Source organism: Mustelus asterias, chromosome 7, assembly GCF_964213995.1.
Source record: "Mustelus asterias chromosome 7, sMusAst1.hap1.1, whole genome shotgun sequence".
Taxonomy (NCBI): Eukaryota; Metazoa; Chordata; class Chondrichthyes; order Carcharhiniformes; family Triakidae; genus Mustelus; species Mustelus asterias.
Window position 1 is genome coordinate 24,718,423 of NC_135807.1, and position 24,053 is coordinate 24,742,475.

Here is a 24,053-nt window from a genome sequence, read left to right on the forward strand (position 1 = left end):
TGTGACAAAGGAAGTAACTATGCACCAAAACCCCAGTGGAAGTTATAGCATGTGCCCTTATTTTGACTCTGTCAAAGCATTCAGGTCCACAGAGAGGTTCTCCATTTTTGCTATGATTCAGAGGTTCCCTTTTCATCTTGGCACAACCAGAGCAGGACGGGACAGATGGTATGGTACCGGGCAGCTTCCCTTCAGCCAGGAATCCTGTCCATGATAACATTTTGGAAAGACCAACTTGGCTTTTTTAATCTCTGCTTGGATATCCATTTTTCCTTCACGGTCTGGGCCTGGAACCAGGTGGCTTTACACAGCTGATATGGGAGCCAGTATATTTACTGGATTTACTCGCAGCTCAGTGTAACGCAAACTGAAGCCAAAGGAACTTCCTAGCATGGAATTCCCTATTCTTGGCAACACTCCTCTCACATAAATGGAGGGACGGCTGGAGATTGCACTGCAAACAGGCCTCAATGGAAACTCACCAGCAAGGCTGGAACCCAAAATATCTAGGTCGCAGCCTAATTCCTGAACCCTTTCTCAGCAAATTTGATCTGACTTATTAGTGTCACATGTATTGGGATACGGAGTGAAGTATTGTTTCTTGCGTGCTATACAGACAAAACATGCTGTCATAGAGTACACAAGGGAGAAGGAAAGAATAGGGTGCAGAATATAGTGTTGCAGTTCCAGATAAGGTGAAGAGAAAGGTCAGCTTAATATATGATAGGACCATTCAAAAGTCTGATGGCAGCTGGGAAGAAGCTGTTCTTGAGTCGGTTGGTATGTGTTTTCAGACTTTTGTATCTTTTTCCCGACAGAAGAAGGTGGACGAGAGTATGTCTGGGTGTGTAGGGCCCTTGATTATGCTGGCTGTTTTTCCGAAGCAGCGGGACATGTAGACGGAGTCAATAGATGGGAGGCTGGTTTGCGTGATAGACCCCTTTCAGAACCCTTTGTAGTTTCTTGCGGTCTTGGTCAAATTAGTTATGCAGATTTTTTGGATCAATTATCTGAACAGTCACTTGCCTCATTGTCCAAGAATTCTGCAATAGCTGCAAATCACAAAACTTGTTGGTGAAAGAGCCATTGCATATCCTCTTTTCACACTACAGCTGCATGTTGTTAGTTATATTTTTCTACATACTGCCAAAGCACCAGAGTCTAAAAACACTTTGATTATATAAGTGACCTGGGCCTTGTCGAATATGATGAGGTTAATAATATGAAGCTGGGTAATGTTGCATAGCAACCGTTGACTTGTAAAATGATCTCTGCTTTGACAGGATTGTTCCAGCCAGTAGTTTATTGTCAGAGTTATTGAAGTGAGCACCCTGCACTGTGCACTGTTATAGCTTGATTGTCTCCCTTGATTGTCTAAAACAGATTTTTTTTTTCTGGTTTACAGTGCCCCGCTTTAGCATACTGTGGATCGAGAGCTATTTTAACTGTGAAGAAATATGATGTCAATCTGACAGTCAATTTCATCTCCTGTCAATGGTGAAATTAGATTAGCTGTAGGGTAGCCGCAGTTGAGACTTCACCCCCATTTAACACTACTTTGGTGATGCTCATGTGACTTACAATGTTGTAAGAACATAAGAACTAGGAGCAGGAGTAGGCCATCTGGCCCCTCGAGCCTGCTCCGCCATTCAATAAGATCATTGCTGATCTTTTTGTCCACTTACCCGCCCGCTCACCATAATCCTTAATTCCTTTACTGTTCAAAAATTTATCTATTCTTGCCTTAAAAACATTCAATGAGGTAGCCTCAACTGCTTCACTGGGCAGGGAATTCCACAGATTCACAACCCTTTGTATGAAGAAGTTCCTCCTCAACTCAGTCCTAAATCTGCTTCCCCTTATTTTGAGGCTATGCCCCCTAGTTCTAGTTTCACCCGCCAGTGGAAACAACTTCCCTGCTTCTATCTTATCTATTCCCTTCATAATCTTATATGTTTCTATAAGATCTCCCCTCATTCTTCTGAATTCCAATGAGTATAGCCCCAGTCTCCCCTCAACCTTCTCAACTCTGGAATCAACCTAGTGAATCTCCTCTGCACCCCTTCCAGTGCCAGTATATCTTTTCTCAAGTAAGGAGACCAAAACTGTACACAGTACTCCAGGTGTGGCCTCACCAGCACCTTATACAGCTGCAACATAACCTCGCTGTTTTTAAACTCCATCCCTCTAGCAATGAAAGACAAAATTCCATTTGCCGCCTTAATTACCTGCTGCACCTGCAAACCAACTCCTTGAGATTCTTGCACAAGGACACCCAGGTCCCTCTGCACAACAGCATGCTGCAACTTTTTGCCATTTAAATAATCGTCCATTTTGCTGTTATTCCTACCAAAATGGATGACCTCACATTTACCAACATTGTACTCCATCTGCCAGACCTTCGCCCATTCATTTAGACTATCTATATCCCTTTGCAGACTTTCAGCATCCTCTGTACATTTTGCTCTGCCACTCATCTTAGAGTCATCTGCAAATTTTGACACATTACACTTGTTCCCCAACTCCAAATCATCTCTGTAAATCGTAAATGATACTAAATTATACTAAACTCAACCCACAAGCCATTTGATGGGGTAAGCTACAAGCACATCCTCTCTTTACATCATCTTCTCCATGGTGCTGAATATCATAAGTCCCTCTTTTTTATTCATTCGTGGGACATGGGCTTCGGCCAGCATCTATTGCTCATCCCTACTGGCCCTTGGAGGGCAGTTGAGAGTCAACCACATTGCTGTGGTTCTGGATTCACATATAGTCCAGGCTAGGTAAGGATGGCAGATTTTCTTCCCTAAAGGACATTAGTGAAACAGCTGAGTTTATTCTGACAATCAACAATGGTTTCATGGTCATTAGTCGATTCTTAATTCCAGATATTTTTTTATTGAATTCCAATTCCACCATCTGCTGTGGCGGGATTCGAAACCAGAACATTAGCTGAGTTTCTGGATTAAAGTCCAGCAATAATATCACTAGGCCATCACCTCCCCTAATTTGATATATAAGATAATGCTGACAAAAGGTGACAGTGACAGCAGTGAAGCAGTTGAATCCTTCTGCTGCCTTTGTACAAATAATTCCAGTTAGGTTAATTTCTGAAGTACCTTGTACTTTTTGCCCAGTATGCCGGCACTGCTATTATTAAGCTCTCACTGCTTTGAAAGTAAATTTTTTACCCCCTGCTCGGTAACAGATCTAGAATTTGCTTGTGAGAAAGATCTAGAACACCAAGCAGTAGCTATTTGGCTGTGAAGTGAACACTCTTGCTCTCCTAGGCTGACTTTCTCAGTGTAGTTTTGTATAAATTACAAGTATGAAAGCCAAGTCAACTGTCTCAGTGCAGGCTAAAGTCAGTAGACGTCGCATAAATCTGGGATATGGAACAGCACTGGAGCACAGTATTCTTGTTTACTGGCTCCTTGAATTGAGATCTATTAACAACAATGACCTCTTGTGTTGCAGTGGATGGAAAATGGCAAAAATGGAGCAGTTGGGAACCATGCACCAAAAGTTGTGATGGTGGAACACAGCTTCGAGTGAGGATATGCTATGGGCCATTTTTTGGAGGACTGCAATGTGATGGACCTCAAGATGAATACAGGTTGTGCAATGACAAAAAATGCCCAGGTAAATATTTTGGGCTGTGACTGCAATCTGATCTAGAATGAATGAGGGTGGTGTAATTGGGAACTGCTTTTGTGCCTTAACCTTCTGTGTCACTAACGAATGAAGAGCCATTGTTACCTTTACACAAAGAGTGACCTCCAGGAGCATAGATTTACCGTTGTACTGAAGATGATTTTGAGAAAATTGAGATAGATGTTTTTCCTAATTTGAGGGAGATTTAGTTCTTTTTAAATCAAAAGAATGAAGGATTGTAAGAGAATGAGAAGACAATTAGCAAGGAATGTAACTATCAGGAAATTCTACCCTGACTCGAAATGAGAAGACTGATATGTTAGGGTGGAACAGCGGTTGCAGTGCTGCCTCATAGCACCAGGGACCCAAATGGTCTTGATTAAGATGCTCTTTCCATTGCATGTCCCTTAAAGGGGCTAGTTGCCATAGCTAGCAATTGCTGCTCGTCCCTAATTGCCCTTGAACTGAGTGGCTTTCCAGGCCATTGCAGATGGCAGTTAAGAGTCAGCCACATTGCTGTGGGTCTGGAGTCACAAGAAGCTAGAGCAGGTAAGAGAGGGCAAATAGTAAACAAGATGGTGAATGATGGTAGTTTTATGGCCATCATTACTGAAGAACCTAGCTTTTAATTCCAGAATCATTAATTCATTGATTTTAAATTCCATTAGCTGCCATGATGGGATTTGATCCCATGTTCCCATAGCATTAGTCTGACACTCTGGATTACCAGTCCAGTGACATTACCATTATGCCACTGTCCATCGCCCCGGCAAAGAAATTGAGTTAGAGACTATTGTGGCAGCACAGTGGCACTGGGGCGGCACAGTGGCACAGTGGTTAGCACTGCTGCCTCACAGCACAAGGGAACTGGGTTCAATTCTGGCCCCAGGTGACTGTCTGTATAGAGTTTGCACATTCTCCCCATGTCTATGTGGGTTTCTTCGGGTGCTCCGGTTTCCTCCCACAGTCCATAGATGTGCTGGTTAGGTGCATTGCCCTTAGTGCCCCTTAGTGTCCCAAGAAGTTGAGTTTAGGGGAATTAGTGTGGTAATTACATGGGATTTCCGGGGATGGGGCCTAGAAAAGATGCTCTGTCAAAGAGTCGGTGCAGACTCAATGGGCTGAATAGTCTCCTGTAGGGATTCTATAGATTCTTCATCAAGTGGATAGTTATTGAAGCAAAGGAGGGAACAGGAAGATGGGCTGATCAGAGACAGAAGAATTAATTCTGGGTAGTTTTTGCAAAGAATTGGACTGCTTGGTCTCGGGTATCATAAACATCCTGCGTTTCTGTATGTCTATTTCAGCAGAGTAAGTACCGAGGAGGAAGGGAGGGATTCAACCTGGGATGTTTGACTAGTTGCTTTAAAAAAACACATTGGCAGGGGAGGAGACTTGGGAGTAGTTCACCATAAACCCCCTTTCATTTGGAAAACTTTGTACAATGAGACCAAGTCGGAAAGAAGCACAAAGTGCAATAATGATGTATCAATAATAGATTGATATGAATGGTGTACAATGTATTAACACATTCATGTTTAGCTCATTATGATATTGTAAGCACTCACTGAAAGTCACTGCAGTGAGACACAATTATCAAATTGTTGAAGATTACACTCAGATGAGCCATCTGCTCTGTTACTTAGCAACCAATAGTGTTTCCATGACCACTGTTTAAAAATGGTTGTCAAGGTTTTTTTTTCTTAAAAACATGGAAAATCACAGAAAGTAGTGACAAAGATAAGTGCAATAAAAAAGCAAACATCAATATTAGGGGTAGGAGGAATTATGTGTTCAGATTTAAAAGGTAATTTATAAATGGTTAGAAGTGAGAAATAAGACCCTGAACTACCTTTGAATGCCTAGAATTCCTCAGCAGCTGTTGAATAAGTCGGCAGTACAGGAAGGACTATTAAGTCAGCATCCATATTGTAATAAAAATACTTCCATGGGCACTGGAAGTGAAAGATAATGGAATAAAAGTTAGCAATATATGAATATGATGGAATACTGCCTGATTCTGATCCATATTTCCAGCCTTAACCCTTCCTCAAATTTCACCTATCTCCTAATTTGGAATTATACTCTTATACATGCCCTTTTACTGACCTGGCAGCCCTGGTAAAGGAAGATCAGACTGTGTACTGTCTGAAACTCTCCCGACATGTGAAGAAGAAATTATCAGCACATTTTGCATTTGCACAGCAAATTAGGTTCCTTTCAGCTTCCTTGAGTGCAGCGGGATTTACAGGCAAGGCTAGATGTGATGGATATGCTCCCATATTGATCAGGCAGGGAATTCGAGGATTTTGATCTAGTTATAACAAAAAAATAGCAATTTGTGTCCCAAGTCAGGAGGGCTTGTGACTTGGAGGGGAACTCCGAGGTGATCATGTTTATATCTTGGCGGACAGGCTCAGTGAAGTCAGGAGATAAGCCAAATACTGTAGAACAAGCAGGCTCTGAGCAGCTATTGTAGCAACAGCACTTTGCACCTGGTCCAGCTGAGTTCCTAGTCATTGCTGGGTCCCAGAATGTGGATGGTGAAGGACTGGGAAATGTTAATGTCACTTAATGTTAAATGGATGACGTTTGATCTCCCTTCTGGCAGATAGCCACTGGCGAGCACTTAAGTGGAAGAGATCATTCCGGCAAGCTCATTAGGCATGTCCAGTGTGTGCTGCACTGCGATAGCACCCTAATTTGTGCACAGTCCAATAATCAGACGGCATGATGGCACAGTGGTTAGCACTGCTGCCTCACAGCACTAGGGATCTGGGTTCGATTCCGGCCTTGGGTGACTGTCTGTGTGGAGTTTGCACATTCTCCCTGTGTCTGTGTCGGCTTCCTTCAGGTGTTCCAGTTTCCTCCCACAGTCCAAAGATGTGCGGGTTAGATGGATTGGCTACGCTAAATTGCCCCTTAGTGTCCAAAGATGTGTAGGTTATGTGGATTAGTCATGGTAAATGCGCTGGGTTACGGGGATAGGGTGGAGGGGTGGGACTGGGTAAAATGCCCTTTTGGAAAGTCGGTACAGACTCGATGGGCCGAATAGCCTCCTTCTGCACTGGAGCGATCCTATTTTTTTAAACTGGTTCCAGTGGATCGTCTAGCGTGTTTCTACATTTGCCACCTCACCTTCCTCAATGCCACCTTTCTCTTGGTTTCTATCTCAGTTGAATATGTAACTTAGCCACTGTTGTTAAAAGTAACTTTGGTGGTGGGCCTCCCCAACTGGGACACGAGCAGTTGGCCAACACGATGCCTTCCCTGCCACTCATACAATCATTGCGAGGTCAGGGGTGGGCGGGTGGCCATACTGCGGGTATGCCACTATTGGCACGATGCCCTGTTTTACTGCTGTACCCGCCTGCTTTCCTGCTCATGGGCGGTCCATAAAATCCAGCCCCAAATTTTCCGGTACAGGAGGAGTAAACTGGCCAGAAATAATGTAAATCCTGATTTGCTGCTGCAGAAATCATCCATCTTTTAAGAAAAATTTGACGCATGGGTCATTTTCTGCCTTGTCCTCTGGAGGGGAGGAAAGGATAAAAATACTTCGGACATGACAGGGAACAATTTAAATTAATTGAAAATTTTTCAGGATTCAGCAGTGTGTATTACTGAACCCGCCTTCACTCTGAGGAGGAATTTGTTTTCTCACCTTTTATGGAATCCATCGAATTCCTACAGTGCAGAAGGAGGCCTTTTGGACCATCAAGTCTGCACTAACAAAAGAGCATATTACCCAGGACCGCTGTCCCCAACCCTATCCCTATAACCCCACGCATCTACCATGGTTAATCCACCTGACCTACGCATCTTGGGACAGACACTAAGGGGCAATTTAGCATGGCCAATCCACCTAACCCGCACATCTTTGGACTGTGGCAGGAAACCGGAGTACCCGGAGGAAGCCCACGCAGACACGAGGAGAACGTGCAAACTCCACACAGACAAGTCACCCGAGGCCAGAATCGTACCCAGGTCCCTGGCACTGTGAGGCAGCAGTGCTAACCGCTGTGCCCCTGCGCCACCCTAATAATGCCTCTTGCACCTTGAGGGTTTGTGACTCTGTTCTACCCACAATACCATTACGTACAATTCCTTACAGCTTGTGCAGAAACTTGAGTGTAATTTCACAGCAGCCAGAAGGGTGCAGTATCAGGAACAGTTTGCTGATTGCGCCCTTGCAGGAAGTCTCAGGGCCCACGTCTGTGTTTAAAAGCTGCGTCTATATTTCAATCACCGTCTCAAATGGTGCCGATGTCCTTCCAGCACTCTAGTCTTAGTGTTGTCTCACGGTTATGGACACGCATTGAAATTTCATCACCCTCTACCACACCAAATATAGTACAAATTAAACATGCAGATTATGTACAAATGCACCGCAGTTGGAAATGACTCAGTCACTTGCAAAGCTTGTCAAAGTATCGTCGACCTGTACTTAACTTGAATTTCAATGTGCTGTCTGCTGCATTGCAAAATATTTATGTCATGAGAGAATGTACATGCTGGCTGATTTCAGTAGTCATGGACCATGTACAATGTTAGGGGAATTTAATACAGGCACGTGGGTGTAATGTACAAAACTTCAGCAACAATTCTTCATGCCTTAATACCAGTCCTGTCAATGAATTGCAGCTCAAGTCCATCATTACCATGTATCACAGCCTTAAGTTAAATTTCCATCTGTTTCCATGGACACAGCTTCAAACAGTGACACTTAATTCTCCACAATATGGTAAAAAAGGGGTTGATGAGATTGCATTTCGTCATATGGCAGAGTGCGCCTTCAAAATATCCAAATCAAATTTAAAGATGCAGGATTTAAGAGTCAGAAGCCGTAGTTGGGTTCTCCCACTTTTTTTTCCATCACTTAAACGATATGAAGGACTTAAAGTGTTTGCTCAAACTCTTCATCAACCTTAACCAAGGCATAATTTCTCCTTCAGAACCTCATGAGTATTGTCAGGAAGAAAATTACAATTCTGTGGTGTGGACAAAGACACCAGCCGGAGAGTCTGCAGTCGTCAGCTGCCCACCGAGTGCTGCAGGTAATCATTGCCGACAGGCGCTAACTGGAAATATATCTTCCTTTGGAGGGGGGACATCTAATCAGCACTTAAATATTGGAAGTTCAGAAAAAGCACAATGTTGGAATTAGGGGGTGAAAGGGGGAAGTCAGTCACTCTCAGGTGCTTTTTGAAATATATTGGCCTCAGTAATAACCACTTGTCACATCATAGAAACGCTACAGTGCCGAAGGAGGCCATTCGGCCCATCAAGTCTACATCGACAACAATTCCACCCCAGGCCGTATCACCACAGCCCCACATCTTTGCCCCACTAATCCCTCTAACCTACACATCCCGGGACAATATGGGCAATTTAGCACGGCCAATCAACCTAGCCCTGACATCTTTGAACTGTGGGAGGAAACCGGAGGAAAGCCACGCAGACATGGGGAGAATGTGCAAATTCCACACAGGCAGTGACCAACATCCATACACACACACACATACGCACACACACACTCACATACACACACTTAACACACTTAAAAGATGATTATCACATCCCTAGCAAACAACACAGATGTCCACCTTGTTCTTTATTTGCGACGATTTGCATGGTATGTGTGGTAAACCACTGTTAAGCTTATTGCCTGTGTGTGTGTGTGTGTGACATGCCTGGGCATGCCCCTGCCGGCCCTGCCTGAGACTGCTCCCCCCCTGGTCCAGGTATAAAGGTGACTGCTCCCCACCCCCCTGCCTCAGTCTCTGGACCAGTTCATCAGCATGGGTGTGCTCCAAGTCTTTTGCGAATAAAAGCCTATTTGTTCTTGCATACAAACTAGTCTTTGCTTGATTGATAGTGCATCAGTATGCAAATATTCCATCTTCAATAGGAAGGAAACTTATTAGCATATTTAAATCAGATCCTCAGAGTGTAGTTGGGGAACTGGTTTAAAATGAATGCCTGACAACCATGTTTCTCAGGGCTGAGGGAACACAGCAGCTAAATAGTTGCTGGCTTTGGAAGGATAGGGGCTTTTTTATAGCATTCCTTGTGGGAGGAGCAGGAACATGAAATCCATAAAGGTGAATTTTCTTATGATTCACTAAGCCCATAAAATATAGGCAAAGGAATACTGCGGCGTGTAACTCACCTCTTGACTCCCCAGAGCCTATCCACCATCTACAAGGCACAAGTCAGGAGTGTGATGGAATACTGCCCACTTGCCTGGATGGGTGCAACTCCAACAACACTCAAGAAGCTTGACACTATCCAGGACAAAGCAGCCCACGTGATTGGCACCACATCGACAAACATTCAGTCCCTCCACCACCGATGCTCAGTAGCAGCAGTGTGTACTATCTACAAGATGCACTGCAGCAATTCACCAAAGATCCTTAGACAGCATCTTCCAAACTCATGGCTGCTTCCATCGAGAAGGACAAGGGCAGCAGATAAATGGGAACACCACCACCTGCAAGTTCTCCACCAAGCCACTCACTATCCTGATTTGGAAATATATCACCATTCCTTCACAGTCGCTGGGTCAAAATCCTGGAATTCCCTGCCTAACGGCATTGTGGGTCAACCCACAGAACATGGACTGCAGCGATTCAAGAAGGCAGCTCACCAGCACCTTCTCAAGGGCAATTAGGGATGGGCAATAAATGCTGGCCAGCCAGCGACGCCCATGTCCCGCGAATGAGTGAAAAAATATTTTAAATTAAAAATTAGGCCATTCGACCCATCAAGCCGACTCCGCCGTTCGATCATGGCTGATATGTTCCTCAACCCCATTCTCCTGCTGTTTTCCCATAACCTTTGATCCCCTTACCAATCAAAAACCTATCTATTTCTATCTTAAATATACTCAATGGCCTGACCTCCACAGCTTTCTGGAACAATTAATTCAACCGTTTCACTATTCTCTGGCTGAATAAATTCCTCCTCATCTCGGTTCTAAAAGATTGTCCCGTTACTCTGAGGCTGTGCCCTCGGATACTAGTCTCTCCTACTAATGGAAACATCTTTTCCACCAATAGGTCAGCCTATCAATCAAGGCAGTGGGAAATGGAAAAGGAAAATTATAATTTGGTGTATGGGGAGGGGATTCTTACTCCCCATGTAGAGTATCAACACACTGTCACACGGATTAAAAATGTTGGCGGGAAATTGTTATGCATTTTCCAAACAGAAAGGCAAGATGCCTGTAATATACGCAGGGCATCATCAAAGCAAGAGCGCTTGAGTCAGAGAATACTGTGAGAGCGGAAAGCTTTGCTGCCTGAATCATTGGCTGTCGAGGGACCAGCAAGATAATGTCTGGAATTCTCTGATTTCCATGATGTGGAGATACCGGCATTGGACTGGGGTAAGCACAGTAAGGAGTCTAACAACACCAGGTTAAAGTCCAACAGGTTTATTTGGTAGCAAACGCCACTAGCTTTCGGAGCGCTGCTCCTTCGCCAGGTGAGTGGGAGACCTGTTCACAAACAGGGCACAGAAAGACACAAGCTCAATTTACAGTCTTTACAGCTAATCAAGTCTTAAAGGTACAGACAATGTGAGTGGAGAGAGCATTAAGCACAGGTTGAAGAGATGTGTATTGTCTCCAGACAGGACAGCTGGTGAGATTTTGCAAGTCCAGGCAAGTCGTGGGGTTACAGATAGTGTGACATGAACCCAAGATCCCGGTTGAGGCCGTCCTCATGTGTGCGGAACTTGGCTATCAGTCTCTGCTCAGCGACTCTGCACTGTCGTGTGTCGTGAAGGCCGCCTTGGAGAACGCTTACCCAAAGATCAGAGGCCGAATGCCCGTGACCGCTGAAGTGTTCCCCAACAGGAAGAGAACAGTCTTGCCTGGTGATTGTCGAGCAGTGCTCATTCATCCATTGTCGTAGCGTCTGCATGGTTTCCCCAATGTACCATGCCTCGGGACATCCTTTCCTGCAGCATATCAGATGGACAACGTTGGCCGAGTTGTCTACCTGAGATGCTACAGGAAAGGATGTCCCGAGGCATGGTACATTGGGGAAACCATGCAGACGCTACGACAACAGATGAATGAACACCGCTCGACAATCACCAGGCAAGACTGTTCTCTTCCTGTTGGGGAACACTTCAGCGGTCACGGGCATTCGGCCTCTGATCTTCGGGTAAGCATTCTCCAAGGCGGCCTTCACGACACACGACAGCGCAGAGTCGCTGAGCAGAGACTGATAGCCAAGTTCCGCACACATGAGGACGGCCTCAACCGGGATCTTGGGTTCATGTCACACTATCTGTAACCCCCACGACTTGCCTGGACTTGCAAAATCTCACTAGCTGTCCTATCTGGAGACAATACACATCTCTTCAACCTGTGCTTAATACTCTCTCCACTCACATTGTCTGTACCTTTAAGACTTGATTAGCTGTAAAGACTTGCATTCCAATCATTATTCTGTAAATTGAGTTTGTGTCTTTCCGTGCCCTGTTTGTGAACAGATCTCCCACTCACCTGACGAAGGAGCAGCGCTCCGAAAGCTAGTGGCGTTTGCTACCAAATAAACCTCTTGGACTTTAACCTGGTGTTGTGAGACTTCTTTCTGTATTCTCTGATTTCGCCAGGGGCTGGGATTTTCCGGTCCCGCTGCAGTGAAATAGAGATTTGGCTGAATACCAAATTATCCGTTCTTGCTGCCAACCTTGGAAGTTCTGAAGAAGAACAATATTGGAATTATGGGGTGAGAGGGGGAAGTCGGAATGCTTTTTGAAATATATTATCCTCAATAATAACCACACACACACGCACACACACACGCACACATGTCGTGCATAGAAGAGGGATTGGTATGTGGAATTAAACTTAAAAATCGATGATTACATCCCTAGCATAGTTTCCAGCCAATTCGTTGAGAGTAGGAAGGGGAAGAAGGAGCCCTCAGCCAAAGTGTACATCGGATCCTCAGAGTTAACCACAGGCAATTGCACTGCAGTATAATTGTTTTGTGTCGCTAGTCAAATTGCATCTCAACAAAGGAGACCTGCTAACTGTTTCAGCTAATGAGAGGAATTTCCATAGCATTGTTACCAAGGAGGAAAAGTACTGGGGCTCACATCTGTAATTGGGAGCACATTATCTTGACTTTATCAGTAAAGATGATGATTGTCACTGTTCCTTTACAAACCTTTAAGATGTTCTTGCAAATTCCACCTCCGTTGTTTAAATGCCCGCAAAAAAAATGCATCAACACCTGCATTAAAATGGAATGGAGAGTAATGTCTCTTTGTGCTTATTAGGCATTTGCAAGAGGATGATGCTAATTGTAATTTCTCTGTATAATGACATTGAAAAATGCAACAACTAAATATTTTGATGTCCTCAGGAATAATCCTGAGAAATTGTGTCCTCGATGATGAGGGAATTGCTTTTTGGGAGCCTCCGCGTTTTACTAAATGCGTTTCCAATGACTACCAGATGCTGCAGTCAGAGGTAAGTGTATCTACTTGCTATTCGGTGCAGAAGATATATTGTGACCTAGAATTTTGTTATGCCTAATAGAAAGAGAATTTCCCTGCCAGCTCTGGGTTCGTAATCTCTGTTATTCATTTCTACCTGTCCACTCATCCGCACATTATGGGCCTAATTTGTACATTACTTTTTCTCCCTATCCTGATGTATTCATAAAATTCATGTTTTCCTAAATATCCTCCCTGATTGGAGGCTTCATGAAATCTACTTATGATAGACAGGTAAAAGCTAAGGCAGTTATAGAATCCCTACACTACAGAAGGAGGCCATTCAGCCCATCAAGCCTGCACATACAACAATCCCACCCAGGCCCTATCCTGGTAACCCCACATATTTACTCTGCTCTTCTCTCTGACATTAAGGGTCAATTTAGCATGGCCAGTCCATCTAACCCGCGCATCTTTGGACTGTGGGAGGAAACTTGAGCACCCGAAGGAAACCCAGGCAGACACAGGGAGAAAGTGCAAGCTCCACACAGTCAGTCACCCAAGGCTGGAATTGAACCTGGGTCCATGGCGCTGTGAGACAGCAGTGCTAACCACTGTGCCACCTGCCACCCCAATTTATCAATTTAAGAGACTTAGGTGTTATAAACTGTTGTTGTTGACTCATAACTTACTTCTGATTTTGGCTCATAAAGTCAGTCATTGATTTAAGAAGAAGGCCCATGACATCTTCTCAGAGAAGCTAGTGATGAGACAAATTTCCTGCTCTAGCCAGTGAACTCCTCATCCCAAGAATGTAGAAGAGACGCATAAAAACAGCAGAGATTCCAGAAGGATCTTCCATCGTCATGAAACCTCAAAGTGAAACCTTCAAATTTAATTCCATGTTTCAATTCATTAAAAAAAACTCAAATTAACCAGTTTATCACTACCAATAACTTAAGTGGGCAGATTTAGTTATATAATGTTAGTAAATTTGAAAAATAAGAATCATAGAAACCCTTCAGTGCAGAAGGAGGCCATTCGGCCCATCAAATCTGCACTGACAACAATCCCACCTCGGCCTTATCTCCGTAACCCCACATAGTTATCCACTAAGCCCTCTAACCTAAGCATCCCGAGACACTAAGGGGCAATTTAGGATGGTCAATGCACCTAACCCTCACATCTTTGGACTGTAGGAGGAAACCAGAGCACTCAGAGGAACCCCACGCAGACAACGTGTAAACTCCACACAGACAGTGACCCAAGCCAGGAATCGAATCCAGGTCCCTGGAGCTGTGAGGCAGTAGTGTTAACCGCTGTGCCACCGTTCCACCCCAAACCACCCCCTTTTCAAATAAGCTCCCACACCTATTGCTGTCATCATTGATGTTCTTGGCCTCTTACCACTGTTCCAACAAAACTCAAGGAGTAGCACTTGACTTTTTGATTAGGCATTATGCAGTCTTCCGGACTCAACATTGAGTTCAACAGTTTTAGACCATAATCATTTTCCTTTCAGGCAGCGTGGCTGGTAATGATTCTGTTTTTGCCATTTACAGATCCTCCAGATCTTATGTTTCTTCATGTTTCTTTACCTCCCCCTTTGGCCTTATTCTGTCATTCCTTTTGTCATTCAATCACTCATGCCTTCCACCCTATCCCAGACCTTCCATTATGTTCTTTCTCCCGTACCCCTTTTCACTCCTCTGGGCTAGCCTGAAAGCTTACATCTCTAATCTTTATCGGTCTAAAAGATCATTGACCAGAAATGTTAACTCATTGTCGGGCCTACTGAGAATGTCTAGCATTTTCTGTTTCCATTTCAGATTTTCAGCATTGGCAATGTATTACCACCTGTTCTTTGTCTCCCAACACTAGGTGAAAGTTCAACAGGTTTACTTGGTAGCACAAGCTTTTGGAGTGTTGCCCCTTCATCAGGTGAGTGAAGGTCCCTTCATCACTCACCTGATGAAGGGGCAAGGCTCCGAAAGCTCGTGCTACCAAATAAACCTGTTGGATTTTAACCTGGTGTTGTGAGACCACTTACTGTGCTTACCCCAGTCCAACGCCGGCAACTCCACATCATGACCTTTTCTTTCACCTGATTTGTGGTGATCCTCAGGTTAAATCACCACCAGTCAGCTCTCCCCCTTAAAGGGGAAGGCAGCCTATGGTCATCTGGGACTATGGCAACTTTATCTTCAGCTTTACTTTTGTTAAAGTCAAATTGTGTGTAACTAACTTTGTTGATACTTTTAAAGTAACAGTCAAGGTTAATTAGATGAATATTGTTGATGTTGTGTATATTGGTTTCAAAAAAATGTTTGATTCAAGTATGATCTAACAGCAGTCTATGAGATGGATGAGGCAGTGGTTGTATGAAAAGAACATAGAACTTCGGAACAGGAGTAGGCCATTCAGCCCCTTAAGCCTGCTTCACCTTTCAATAATATCATGATTGTTGTGGTCTCAACTCCACTTCGGTTAAGCACTAAACTTGGATAAGGGACAGAAAACAGAGATTTGTGATTAATATATTTTTCAGGTTGGAGCCAAGTACAATGGTTTTTTTGATATATATTAATGACCTGGAATTGGGTAAGCAGGGAATAATTTCCACGCTTACAAGTGATATATAGACTCATAGAGTCATAGAGGTTTACAACATGGAAACAGGCCCTTCGGCCAACTTGTCCATGCCACCCAGTTTTTACCACTAAGCTATTCCCAATTGCCCACGTTTGGCCCATAGCCCTCTATACCCATCTTATCCAAGTAACTGTCTAAATGCTTTTTAAAAGACAAAATTGTACCCGCCTCTATGACTACCTCTGGCAGCTCGTTCCAGATACTCACCACCCTCTGTGTGAAAGAATTGCCCCTCTGGACCCTTTTGTATCTCTCTCTTCTCACCTTAAACTATTGCCCTCTAGTTTTAGATTCCCCTACCTTTGGGAAAAGATGTTAACGATCTGCCTTATCTATGCCCCTCATTATTTTGTAGATCTCGATAAGGTCACCCCTAAATCTCTTACGTTCCAAATTCTGAAAGGTTTCTTCCTACAGTCCAAAGAAGTGAGGGTTAGGCGCATTGACCATCCTAAATTGCCCCTTAGTGTTCCAGGGAAAAAAGTCCCAGTCTATCCAGCCTCCCCTTAGAACTCAAACCATCAAGTCCCGGTAGCATCCTAGTAAATCTTTTCTGCACTCTTTCTAGTTTAACAATATCCTTTCTGTAATAGGATAACCAGAACTGTACACAGTATTCCAAGTGTGGCCTTGCCAATGCCTTGTACAACTTCAACAAGACGTCCCAACTCCCCTATTCACTGTTCTGATCAATGAAACCAAGCATGCCAAATGCCTTCTTCACCACCCTGTCCACCTGTGACTCCACTTTCTATGCTATGAACCTATACCCCGAGATCTCTTTGTTCTATAATTCTCCCCAATGCCCTGCCATTAACTGAGTAAGTCCTGCCCTGGTTCGATCTACCAAAATGCATCACCTTGTATTTATCTAAGTTGAACTCCTTCTGTCATTCATCAGCCCACTGGCCCAATTGATCAAGATCCTGTTGCAGTCCTAGATAACATTCTTCACTGTCCACTACGCCACCAACCTTGATGTCATCTACAAATTTACTAACCATGCCTCCTAAATTCTCATCCAAATCATTAATATAAATGATGAATAACAGTGGACCCAGTCCCTAAGGTACATCGCTGGTCACAGGCCTCCAGTTTGAAAAACAACCCTCTGCAACCACCCTCTGTCTTCTGTCATCAAGATGTGGAGATGCCGGCGTTGGACTGGGGTAAACACAATAAGAGTTTGAACAACACCAGGTTATAGTCCAACAGGTTTATTTGGTAGCAAATGCCATTAGCTTTCGGAGCGCTACTCCTTCATCAGATGGAGTGCGAGGGAGCAGCGCTCCGAAAGCTAATGGCATTTGCTACCAAATAAACCTGTTGGACTTTAACCTGGTGTTGTTAAAACTCTTATTCTGTCATCAAGCCAATTTTGTATCTAATTGACTACCTCACCCTGGATCCCGGGGTGAGGTAGCCAATCTCAGAATACAATCTCTGAAACATGGCTAACAATGAGGGGGATAGGAACAGAGCTCAGGAGGATATACATTTTCTCAAAGGATCAACTCCAGAGACTTTTAAAAATTGTGGGCGTGACCTCGATGCTGAAAGTCTAACCCACATTTCCACAAGACCTAATTTTTGCTGACAGAGCAAAGAGTACAGTGCCTAAATCACAATGTTAGAAAAACTGAACTCAGCAAGATTATTTGAAATTAGTGCTAAATTCGGGTCCCATTTTCACAGTTTTGGGGCCTAAAACTACAATGTGAGAGTCATAAATTTATGAAGTAGATGTGAATGGCTGTGAAGTCTAGGTAAGATCCATTTAAGTGTCATGATCTGAAAATTTTAAATCTCCTGCCTCTAAACAAGAAAAGTTTAAACTGTTACTTTTATTTTTTTTAATGTTGGACTACTTTGATTAACAGGCCATCTGATGCAGATTGGAAAAATATCTATTACCATTTGTCCTTGAAGTTGCAATAGAATTTTTTGTTGACATTTGCAAGGTCTGTTGTTACAGCTAAGGTCCTTATGAATGCTCGATTGAGTTGCAAAAGCAATATTATTAACTAGGAGGTGCTGAGTTCACATATTGATTGACGGTTTAAAGAGGCTTTTAAAGGAGCAACTATCTTTGTGTTGTTATTATCTCTTTGTTTTTATAACAGATTGATCATTTGAAGTGATTTAAAGTCCATAATCTAGATATGTGAATAGCTTTCATGAATGGGGCCCTTTTTTGTACCACGTGTGCAGGAGTAAGAGCTCTATTAGTTTTTTTGCATTGCCACATGACTTCTGCGTTATGTTCAGAGTGGAGACTGGGCGATTAGCTATGGAGGTGGCATGGAGAGGACATGGGAAGGTGATATGAGCAGTGTGGGCTAGATGGCCTCATGGCTTCTAAAACAAGGTTGGCCATCTAACCAGCCTGACTCAGCACCCACCCAATCCAGTGGCCACCTGTGATCTTTTTTCAGGGTTGGTGGGCCTGACACCATCTCACCCCCCCCCCCCCCCCCCGGACCAAACATTGGGTGTGATGGGGCTCTTTAAACTGAGGCAGGTCCACCATATCTAGAAATTTTCCGACTCAAGCTCTCTGCCTTAGTTGTGAAAATTTGGCCCAGGCAATCTGGTGAACTGGGCCTGTAAAGATTCGCATTCCAACCATTATTTTGTAAATTGAGTTTGTGTCTTTATATGCCCTGTTTGTGAACAGAACTCCCACTTACCTGATGAAGGGGCAGCGCTCTGAAAGCTTGTGGCTTGTGCTACCAAATAAACCTGTTGGACTTTAACCTGGTGTTGTGAGACTTCTTACTGTGCTTACTCCAGTCCAACGCCGGCATCTTCACATCAGAATGGGGCAGACATATGGCAGATAAAATTTAATGCAGAAAAGTGGAAAGTGGTATATTTTGATAGGATGGAAGGGGAAAGGCAATGTGTACAAAATAGCCCTATTTTTAAAGGGTTGCAGGAACAGAAAAACCTGAAGGTGTAAGTACGCATGTCTTTGAAGGTGACAGGACAACTAAGAAGGTTGCGAACAAAATTTATATGGGCCCATTGACTTTGTAAACAAAGACAGAGGGCCCTATTTTATCATTTTGATTCTAAGTGCTGGATGGACGTGAAACTGGGGGTGTTTCAGATCCGACTTTTATACACGTTCTCCAGCACCCCCATACGCACTCTTCCTGAAAAAATATCAGCAATTCCGGATTGTGCTGCAGAAGCCTGTGGGCGGGGCTTAACGTGCCCGAAACCCTGTAGCTCCAATCGGCGCAGAAAAAATGAGATAGAATGCGGCTCCCCTGCCACATCCCTCCCGGGCCGGATAATGCCTCCCCCTGGCCCCCACAGACATTGTCCCACCTCCCAACATTACTGACCCCCTTATCCCCCCACTCCACCACCACCCAGACCGATCATGGGCCCCTTCCCCTCTACCGATCTCAGGCAGAATGGCAGTGGACCCCCCTTCACTCCAACGGATCTCAGGCAGAGTGGCAGCGGACCCCCCCTTCCCCTCCACTGATCTAAGGTAGAATGGCAGAGGACCCCCCTTCCCCTCCACCGATTCCAGGCAAAGTGGCAGCAGACCCCTCTTCCCCCTCACTGATCACAGACAGAGTGGCAGCAGACCCACATCCCCCCCCCCACCTCCGTCCACCAATCTCAAGCAGAGGGACAGCGGACCTTTCCCCCCCCCCCCCCCCCTTCCCCCCCCCCCCCCCCCCCCCACCGCGTCCCCCTCTCCTCACTAATCTCAAGCAGGGAGCAGTTCGATGCTCGGCACCTACCCCCTCACTAACTGGAGTGCCTGAATCGGACTTCTGTGGAGCGTGTCTGTTTTGCACCGATTCTGGATGGGCGAACGCGGTGGTAAAGGGGGAGGTGCCGGTAAAGTTGAGCAAATGCATTTAAATGGCCGTCGCGCCCGTTTTGGGCGTGGTCCCGATCGCAGCCATTTTCGGGCCTTGGTAAAGGGGGAACCGGCGCAGAGGTGGGCGCAGATCGCGCTACTCGCCTCACGCCCGACTTTACCAAGTTTTCGCACCCGAAAACAGGCGCAACCTGATGGTAAAATCGGGCCCATAAATTACATAGACTAAACAATGATAAAATGTTGATTGAACCATAGCTGAATATTGTGGCCAATTGTGGGCCAATAATGGCATAGTCTCAACAATCACCCTCGATAAAAGTCGCACCTTTTATCTGGAGGAGGTGATGGAAGTTAACGGAGAAATTGTTCCAAGAGAGAACACGTTCAGCCATGGGGAAGAGGGTACTGTTGAATGGGGTCTGTTCGGACCTCCGTTCAAGGGAAGAGCTGAGAGTCCTCAGACCTGATGGGTGACTCGGACTCCCTCCCACAACTGCACCCCCTCACACACTCCTTCATGTAAGGACTCTATTCCGTTCTCCCAGTTTCTCCAACTCCATCGTATCTGTTCTGATTATTTTGTCTTCATTCATAACTTCCTTTTTCCTGAACTGAGGTATTGTCCCTCACTGTGGTTGACAGGGCCTCGACCATGCCTGTCGCTTTTCCCCCACTTCTGCCCACTACCTTCCGTTCCCACTGAGAAGCACGATAGGACCACCTTTGTTCTCATTTACCACCCTATCAGCCTCCGTATTCCAATGCTCACCTTCCACCTTTTCTGCCAACTCTGCACGATGCCACCACCATTTCCTCTGCAACACCCTTGTCTACTCCTTTACCACCCACAGATCTTCATCCCCTTCCCATGGCACATTCCCATGAACTCTCAGGATGCGTAACACCTGCCCTTTTACTTCTCTCTCCTCACTGACCATGTCTCCATCAGTCCTTCCAGGTGAAGCAGTGATTTACTGGTGCTTCATTCAGTTTAGTATACTGCATTTGCTGCTCACAATACGATCTCCACTACATTGAGGAGACCAACCACAAATTGGGTGACCATTCTGTAGAACATCTTCGCTCAGTCCACAAACATGACCCCGATCTTCCTGTCGCTTGTCTTTTCAACTCGCTATCTTGTTCTCACGCTCACATTTCTTGACTTGGTCTGCTACATCATGGCACGGTGGCACTGCTGCCTCACAGTGCCAGGGAACTGAATTCAATTCCCGGCTTGGGTCACTGTCTGTGTGGAGTCTGCGCGTTCTCCCCGCATCTATATGGGTCTCCTCTGGGTGCTCCGGTTTCCTCCCACAGTCAGAAAGATGTGATGGTTAGGTACATTGTTAAATTCTCCCTCAGTGTACCCGAACAGGTGCCGGAGTGTGGCAACTAGGGAATTTTCACAGTAACTTCATTGCAGTGTTAATGTAAGTCTACTTGTGACAAATAATTAAATAAATAAAACTATGTGCCAGTGAAGCCCAATGCAAGCTGGAACTGCACCTCATTTTCTGATTGGGCATTTTACAGCCTTCTGGACTCAACGCCGAATTCAACAACTTTAGACCATAATCTCTGTCCTCCAATTTTAGTTTACTTATTTTCCCCAAGTGCCAGGTTATATATTTTGTTTTCATGTTTTTGCTTTCAGACAGAGCTGACCTTTATTCTGCTCTTAGCACCTACCCTAGACCAGTGCTTTGTTTCTTTATTGCTCCCATAACCATTCTCTTTATATTTTGCCAAACGGCATCTTGGATATATAATCTCCCCTGCCCTCTAACCTGTTCCTGACCTTGCCTTTTGTTCCACCCAATCCACCCACATTTCTTCCTCTCTTCAATTCTGAAGAAGATATTGGACTCAAAGTCTGGAATTTTATCGCCCCCTCCGCCACGGGAATCGGAGCGGGCGAGGGGCGGACAATGGGAAGGTCCATTGACCTCGGGTGGGATTTTATGGTTTCCGAACGAGGCCGTAAAATCCCACGCATTATCTTAACTCTGTTTCTCTCTCCATGGATGTCAGATTTGCAGAGTTTTCACAGCACTTTTTGCTTCTATTATCACTGAAGAGTGATATCTTCAATCTCAACCTGTTGGACTAATTTTCTGACCTAGATAATATAAAGACTTGGTTGCAGCTGGTTCTCATGTTATGCCAGACACTCAGCTTGAAAGAAATTTGGGAATATTACTCTCATCATTGGTTGATATGGCCAATAGAGGTAGATGTCTTCAATATTTATCTTTCTGGAAATGGTTCATAGAGTTTTTTGTGACAAAGCCAGGGAGATACTTGTTAGATTTTGCTTGCAGTAGGTATTTTGCCAACGTTCTTGGGATCACAAAAGGGTTTAATAGTTCTAAATTACCTGTGCGCACACTGCTATTATTTTAAAAACTTATTCGGTTTTTGTAAACTGTTTGAGTTTCTATTAACTGCTTAACTTGCTTCGCTCTAAAAATTCATTTAATCTAATTTAAAATTCATGCATTCCAAAAATACCGCATAATGTTGAGACACTGCTGGATTAATTTTGGTTTTGCACTTCCTCCTACATCTGCACGCCAAACAGGAGTTGATTGGAAGTTACTCGCAGGAGGGAGTGGGTGTTGCAAAATTGAACAACCCCCGAAAACAGGCATAGGGCTGGAATGCACAATTAATCTGCATCCATTAGATGTTATACACCCTTCACTCTGCCTCTTCATTTAAAAACGTTTGCATGCAGGTACTGCTCATTGCACTGTAGACTGCACGCAGGGGCCAAAATCCATGCCTGCAAGCAACACTAAAGACTGCCCTACACACAGATTACAACCAGCCAATATCACTTAAAGGGAATCTGTATTGTGGCTGGAGAAAGTGCTTTGCATTATCTGGGAATTGAATCAGAGCTGGAAAAGGGAGAAGGATGGCTGAACATGGGAGAGACTGTGCACCCAGATAGTCTAACGTTGCATCGGAGGTGTTGGTGGAGGGGTGGAAAAGAGAAGAAACATCTTGTATTCGTAAGGGTGTGTCTAGACTTACAGTGAAAAGTTAGAGGGGGCAGTTGGACATTACCCTCAATGCCCCAAATGTTTAATGAACTTACATGCATGATGATGATCAATGAATCCATCTTCAAGTGCCATGCCTGACCAACCTCAGCACCAACCTCAACCCCCTTACCAGCACAGGGTCATCACATGATAGAGAAAATTCAGTTGTGAAGCTAACTTGTTAAGACAAAGTTAGAACAGGCTTGTAAGTACAATAGACTTAGGCAGCAATTTACAATCTAACATAGTTCCCGTATTAGTTTTGGATGATAGAGGGCACTCTTTTGCAGTTTTTGGTGTTCTTCCTTTTTATCTTCTCATCTTTCATTTTATACTCCCTCTCTGCGGTAGTCGATGTGATCAACTGGTCTCCTTTTATGTTGGCCGTCGTCCAACCGATCCCCTTGGGGCATCCAACCAGAATTGTACTCGTATATCTAACCACACATTCAAATGTTTTTTGATCAATCAAGTAGTATTCGCGTGAACAGCAGTTGCCTGCTAATGAGGGTACATATACTGTTCCAGTGCAGCACACAATTCTCAATGTTAACCATGGACTGCGCTTGTGGTCATCTGCTTTCCTCAGTCCTAGCTTGAGGAAGCCTGTCTCTTTTACAACAATTACAATGGAGTTGCATCTGTTGCAGAATATAAGCTTGGTACAAGCATTTGGAAACTTGATGTAGTTTCCTATGATTCCTTTTTTCCCTTAACATCAGCTTGTCTTAACATTAGTTCACAACCTTGCAGAAGAACACATAATTTTTACAAAGTAACAAAAACATAACTCCTGCAGAGATTCCCCCCCGCCCGCCCCCACCGTCTGAGGGAGAGATATCCTTGTTGACTCCTCATTAATTATTGTTAAGCAAAGCATGAAGCGTTAAGCCACACTGTTTACTGCTCAGCTTCTGCACGAGATGGCAGCCCCAACATGGAGCTATCCTTGTACCTATTTCCATTCAAAGAGCCAAGAACTACAAGTAGCGTGGGTGTGGAGGAACAGCAAGAGAAGTGTGATGATGGAGAAATACCATGAACTGATTTCATCCTTGCGGCCTTCAGCTCAGATATTGGCGCTGAATGTATCTTAGACGTTAGCACAAAGGTGGGAGTTGCAAAGAATGAGATACCGAGCATGTGCCTTACAGCCAGGCAACCACAAGCGTAGAGGTGCCAGCTTGCCAGAGGGCTAGGTCACATACACATGCAGAGGACTCTGATGAGGACTTCCATGGACTGGTTCACAGAAAAATTCTGGTGGGTATACACAACAAAATATCGGTGCACTGGCAATCCTGCAGTCAATGCCAAGGATCATGGAGGAGCCTGGCATGTGCAGAGCTTAGAGCCCATCATTTCCAGTGGTGGTGGCCAAC

The 24,053-nt window shown here is 44.6% G+C and overlaps 1 protein-coding gene across 1 annotated transcript in view; it reads left to right on the top strand.

Annotated features, from left to right (window-relative positions):
- The window catches only part of adgrb1a (adhesion G protein-coupled receptor B1a), a 650,625-nt gene that overhangs the window by 265,108 nt on the left and 361,464 nt on the right, over positions 1–24,053 (top strand). Inside the window, exons 12-14 of the mRNA XM_078216994.1 lie at positions 3,481–3,645; positions 8,613–8,714; positions 13,044–13,150. Coding sequence (XP_078073120.1) covers positions 3,481–3,645; positions 8,613–8,714; positions 13,044–13,150 — 374 coding nt within the window. The remainder of the gene's footprint in view (positions 1–3,480; positions 3,646–8,612; positions 8,715–13,043; positions 13,151–24,053) is intronic.